The following is a 6,000-nucleotide window of genomic DNA, read 5'->3' on the forward strand; positions in this document are numbered from 1 at the left end:
GTCCGTTTCTTCTCTACCTTTTTCATGCATTCTATATTTTTAGACCCAATTACTTATATGATGATTTTTATTCATTTGAAAAGTGCGTATTTATAAATCTTATTCCTATTGTATGTTTTTTTCTCTCTTTAATTTCTCAATCCTCTTTGACTTTAACAAGCAGGGTGACTAGCCGCGCGTTGCGGCTACCTCCCTCTGCTTCGTACATGAAAGTTTTTGAAGTAAATATATATGTACCTCCTAACAAAAATAATTTAACGTTATTGAACTTAACATGACTCAAAAGACAATAATATGTTTCCACATATCATTTTTCCTTTTCGATTGTATAGTAACTATTTATATATACGATTAATGTGGGTAAAGAATAAAAACTTGTTAGAAAAAATTGTAAAAAAGGTTGAAAAGTTGTAAAAAAAGGTTTATAAGAAAATCTGTAACTAATTGTAAAAGAAGTTAAAAAAAAGTAAAAAGTTTAAAAAAAAGTTGAAAATATGGAGAGTTAAAATCGGTCAAAATATAAGATGAGTTGAAGCTCAAAATATAGTGAGGACTTAAACCGAGAAAAAAAAAGTGGGGGAGCACTTAAACCGGGGGAAAAAGTATGAGGGTGCTAATTGTAATTTACTGATTAAAAAAATATAGGTTCGGTTGATGTTACGATGTTTGAAATAGTAAAACAAAGCCTAGGCGGCCAATCCGAAACGAACACGTGTCATCCAAACCTAGGCTCGGGACTTTCCTTATTGAATATAAACAAGATTGAAGGTATGCGCTATGCGACTGTGAATTATCGATGGCCATTTATACTGACTGTCTAATAAATAACCATCGTTATCGCATACAATCTATCAATGTAGTAACTGATAACACATGTGCTAGTATACATGTCAAACGTATAAATTCAATTACAATCAGATGTAAAAGGATGTGTATCAAATTGAATTGATGGTCTGCAACTTTAAAGGGAGTTGTCTAAAGTGTGCGTTAATAAAACTCGATTATCATGTAAAAAAAAAAAAGTAAACATACAGTACGTCTTCAATTGGTCAACATCCCCGCATGTGTCAATTATCTTGCATAATTAGATGATGTAGATGTAGACATTTGAATAACAGGAGCCACCAAACCTATCACAAAATATTAATAAGAACCAAATATTTTCAAGAATACTATGGAATCATAATGTTTGATCAGTTTATGTATAAAAAGGTCTTGGTTCATGGGTGTACCATTATTTTTGCAGGCCCATCATGAATGAATGAATGAATTAAAGCTTGCCTTAATTGCAATGAACCACCAGATGATGTTAGCTTCAAACACAGATAACAAAAATATAAAAAACCACGTCACAACCTCTTGAACAACAAAAACAGAAACACACAAGCAGTCCCAAATCTAATTAAATAATTGTATCACTATTAAAATTTGATTAAGTAGCTAAGTTTCAAAATATGCATGGTAAAGATCAATCATATAAATCCTAAATAACAAGTCAAATGATAATTCTTACAAAACACTTGTGTTCAAAAGAATACATAATGCTATTGTTACATATTATATAATGTAAACTGCATATTATTGCATAAAGTTTTTTACAAACTAACCAACATGTAAATTGCCAACACTATCTAATATTATTGATATAAACTTATTACAATGAGCTGTTGTTGACTGCTACTGCTCCACGCCTTCTTGATTGCTCATGTTTTATCGTTGCTCACTGTATAGAAATTTGTATACTATAAATGTATCCACTCAATAAGTACAACACAATTATAACAAATACAACACATCATTTTTTATTGTATGTGTAGAACTTATGAATAATAAATGATGTTTAAGGATTAAGAAGTTAGCTGTAAAAGTTAATATCTAAAAATGGAGTGTTAAACTGAGAATAAAGTTCAAGTGAAGCATAGTGTAAAATTTATTAACAAAGCAATAACGTTCATAAAGATAGCGAGTAAACGATCAGAAAATTTACCTAAGAAACGTTTATGTCCACCAGTTTCAAGGAAATTTACCTAATGCACCTACTGAAGTTGACTTCTTTTAGGAAATTCACTTAGAAAACAACTTGTAACACATACCTGTACATAAACACAATATGTCAAACAGTCAATGTCATGCTAATATAAGACCATGAAATTATATTAAATGATGTAAGTAAAAAGGTACTATATATATATATATATATATATATATATATATATATATATATATATATATATATATATATATATATATATATATATATATATATATATGTAGGCGAAGATCGAGAGGGAAGTGAAAAAGTGGGGGGAAGTAAAAAAAAAATTATTTTTTTTAAATATTTTTATTACAGACATTAAGATCACGTGAAAATATGAATATTTAAAAAAGACACTTTGTAAAAATTTGTTTTTATTTTGGCGACAAACGCTCGAAAAAAATAACATATAACAATCATCATGATAATGTCATTCTTCGAGCGTTTTTTGAGGGTTTAGAAATTAGGGTTTAGATATTAGAAATTAGGTTTTATATATTAGGGTTTTGATATTGGAGTTTAAAAATTAGGGTTTAGGGTTTAAAATTTAGGGTTTAGATTGAGTTTTTAACTCGAATGGTTTAGAGTTTTAGGGTTTAGATTGAGACATTTCATATTGATCCTATAAGTCCCCTGACTTGACCGACTAGCCGGGATTGTGAAGTAGTCCGAATAGCCTACTACATGGTAGATTTATTCCGTTAAAGTCGTCAAAATCCAATTTAATTGGTCAACGTTAGATTATTAGTTCATATTCAGATTTAGGTCAAATACAGTTGAAGTCAAAGTTGGTCAATGACTGAGTAGACCCCGACCTGGCCGATTAATTCGTACAAGGTCTCGACCGTCTAGTAACCCATTAGTTACTTTTACATCAATCAAATATTTAGAAAAAGTTGAGCATGTTTTTATCATATAATATATTTTGTGATTGATTGGTTGGTGATAGATTATAGTTTAATACAGGCATTTATGTTGGCGAAAACAAAGTCGTTCACTACACTGTGAGTTCTTCACAGCCTGAATGTGGACGTAATCTGTACACTTCAGATTCCACTCCGTGTTCTTACTGCACATCTATAAACCAATGTTCATGTTTGTCCTTTGAGGGCCGATGTGGTTATAAAAACCCTAACAAATGTGGAGTTATGATCTCGTGTTTGAATTGTTTCACTGGAACCGGAAACTTGTACCTGTATCAGTACGGAGTGGATACAACTTTTAAACTCCGTGGTGGGACCAGCACCAACTCTCCATCAGATGAACCCAAAGAAGTGATGCATCGAGCCATGTATATGTTGTGGCATAAGGGGTTTGGAGATTATCATTTGGTTAATAATAACTGTGAGGATTTTGCATTGTATTGCAAGACGGGTCTTATAGTTTCTAGCAAGAGTGTATTATCTGGGAGGAGTGGTCAAGTGAATTTTATAACTAATATTTTTAGGTTTCATCCAACAGTAATTGTCTTAAGAGCGTTTGATAATTTTGGAAAGGTCGTGGTTAAGGTTAAAGTGGAGGATATGCCGTTGAAGCGTTGAACCTCGTGAAGAAACTTATGAATAAGGACTTTGGACTCGATCTGTTCCAAAAGTTGTAATTTAAGACAAGTGTTTGTTGGGTTTTTAATAAATGAGTTGACTTGAGACTTTATATGTGTGTCTGAGATTACCTTCTTGAGGTTAAGTTTGGAGACATTATATTTGCCTATAACTACAGTTTATTTTATCATTTTATGTATTGAAGAAACTTATGAATAATGATGATTGTTTTTCATGTTTAGACTTTGGACTCGATCTGATCCAAAAGTTGCAATTTAAGACAAGTGTTTGTTGGGTTTTTAATAAATGAGTTGACTTGAGACATTATATTTGTGTCCGAGATTACCTTTTTCAGGTTAAGTTTGGAGACAATATATTTGCCTATAACTACAGTTTATTTTATCATTTTATGTATTGAAGAAACTTATGAATAATGATGATTGTTTTTCATGTTTGGACTTTGGACTTGATCTGATCAAAAAGTTGCAATTTATGACAAGTGTTTGTTGGCTTTTTAATAAATGAGTTGACTTGAGACTTTAAATTTGTGTCTGAGATTACCTTCTTGAGGTTAAGTTTGGAAACTATGTAATGCGTGAATCATGGTCAAACAAAAAAATAACAGTTGAAAAGTAAAAAAATTAAAAGCTCGCTATCTTCTTTTATTCACTCAAAATAATAATATCAATAACAAAAATCAACTGTCAACGTATTGACCTCTATCTATTTATACATTGAAACTAAATATTAAAAGATAAACATAACACAAATAAAATATGAAATAAAATAAGATAAGATAAGCATGTGATCTAGTTCTTATCCACTTCAATTTAAATTTTAGTTAATTGACTTCTTTTTTCCTTAGCCAACACAAATAAAATATGAAATAAAATTAAATAAGCATGTGATCTAGTCCTTATCCACTTCAATTTGAATTTTACTTAACTGACTTCTTTTTTCCTTAGCCAACATGCAGCTATCCTATGCCTACTTTTTCACCATGTGGCCCAGTTATTTTATCTCTTAGCCCACCAACATGACTCTTTTGTTCAGCTCATAATTGACCCATTATTTCAATACAATTACATGATTTTGCATCATTCTTCCCTTCTTCAAAAAGACTCGTCCTCGAGTCTAAAAAAATAGAACACGCCTTGATAAAAAAAATTACATCCAACTCATTCATCTTGTCTTCAAATTCTTCAGGCTCTTGTACCATCTTTTCACTGTCTTTCTTTGATAACTTTCCTTATCATTCGGACTACGGCTCTCCTGAACTTCAAATACTTGAACAAAAACACCAAGTTGATTATAAGAACACATTGAGAAAGTTTGTTCCTTTTAGTTGCTTTACCGATCAATATAACATCTTGGACAATCGCAACATAAGCAACAATACCTTCTTCTTTAATTTCAGTAAAAGAAAAAAATTCCTCACCATCAGTGTCATAGATGGGTTCGGTATCATAGATGGATTCTCCATCCTCACTGTGACGACCCGAAAATTTCCGACCAAATTTAAACTTAATCTTTATATGATTTCGATACGATAAGCAAAGTCTGTAATGTTGAGTCTCGGAAAATTTTGAACTGTTTCATATATTCAATTGATCATCGACCATTCCCGACGATTCACGAACAATTGTTTGTAAATAAAAATGTATAAATAAAAATTAATAATTTGGAATAATAAAATTTCAATTTAATGATCAGAAGTAAGAATGTAAAATAGTATTCAAGATAATAAAATAGTTATTAAACTAAAGCTATATATAAAAATATATGATTTCTCTAAATGATTATTATGTATATGGGATTATATATAAAAGGTCTAAATATTATATGTTAGTATATATAGATTAGTAAATATTGAATAATATATAATATTAATATATTAAATGAGATTACAAGTTAAAAACATAGTTATTATACTAAAATTATTATTATTACTTCATTAATATTATTAATATTAATATCAGTATTATTAATATTACTATATATTATAGATATGAAAAGTAGATACATTTAAATTGTTATAATATTATTATTACTAATATTATTATTATCATCATTAGAATCGTTATTATTATACTTAGTACTATTAGGATTTTTGTCATTATTGTTATTATTATAATCATTATTATTATTATAGTTATCATAAAAATAAATACATATTATTATCAGTAATAATATTATTATTAATTTTAGTTAATATCATTCAATGTTATTATAATTATTATTAATATAATTATTAATAGTAATATTAATATATTTATTATTATTATTAGAATTATTGATATTATTATCATTATTATTAATTTTATTATTATTATTATTATTTATATATCTAATATTAGTATTAATATATACTTAATTATTAATACAAATTATATATAATCGTATATATACTTATAATTCGTTTTA

The 6,000-nt window shown here is 28.6% G+C and overlaps 1 protein-coding gene across 1 annotated transcript; it reads left to right on the top strand.

Moving 5' to 3' along the window:
• Positions 1-3,183: 3,183 nt before the first annotated feature.
• On the top strand, positions 3,184-3,576 carry LOC139888494 (protein LEAD-SENSITIVE 1-like). Its single transcript, XM_071871499.1, has one exon. The coding sequence runs from the start codon at positions 3,184-3,186 to the stop codon at positions 3,574-3,576; it is 393 nt and encodes a 130-aa protein (XP_071727600.1).
• Positions 3,577-6,000: the final 2,424 nt, after the last annotated feature.

Source organism: Rutidosis leptorrhynchoides, chromosome 2 (assembly GCF_046630445.1).
Source record: "Rutidosis leptorrhynchoides isolate AG116_Rl617_1_P2 chromosome 2, CSIRO_AGI_Rlap_v1, whole genome shotgun sequence".
NCBI lineage: Eukaryota > Viridiplantae > Streptophyta > Magnoliopsida > Asterales > Asteraceae > Rutidosis > Rutidosis leptorrhynchoides.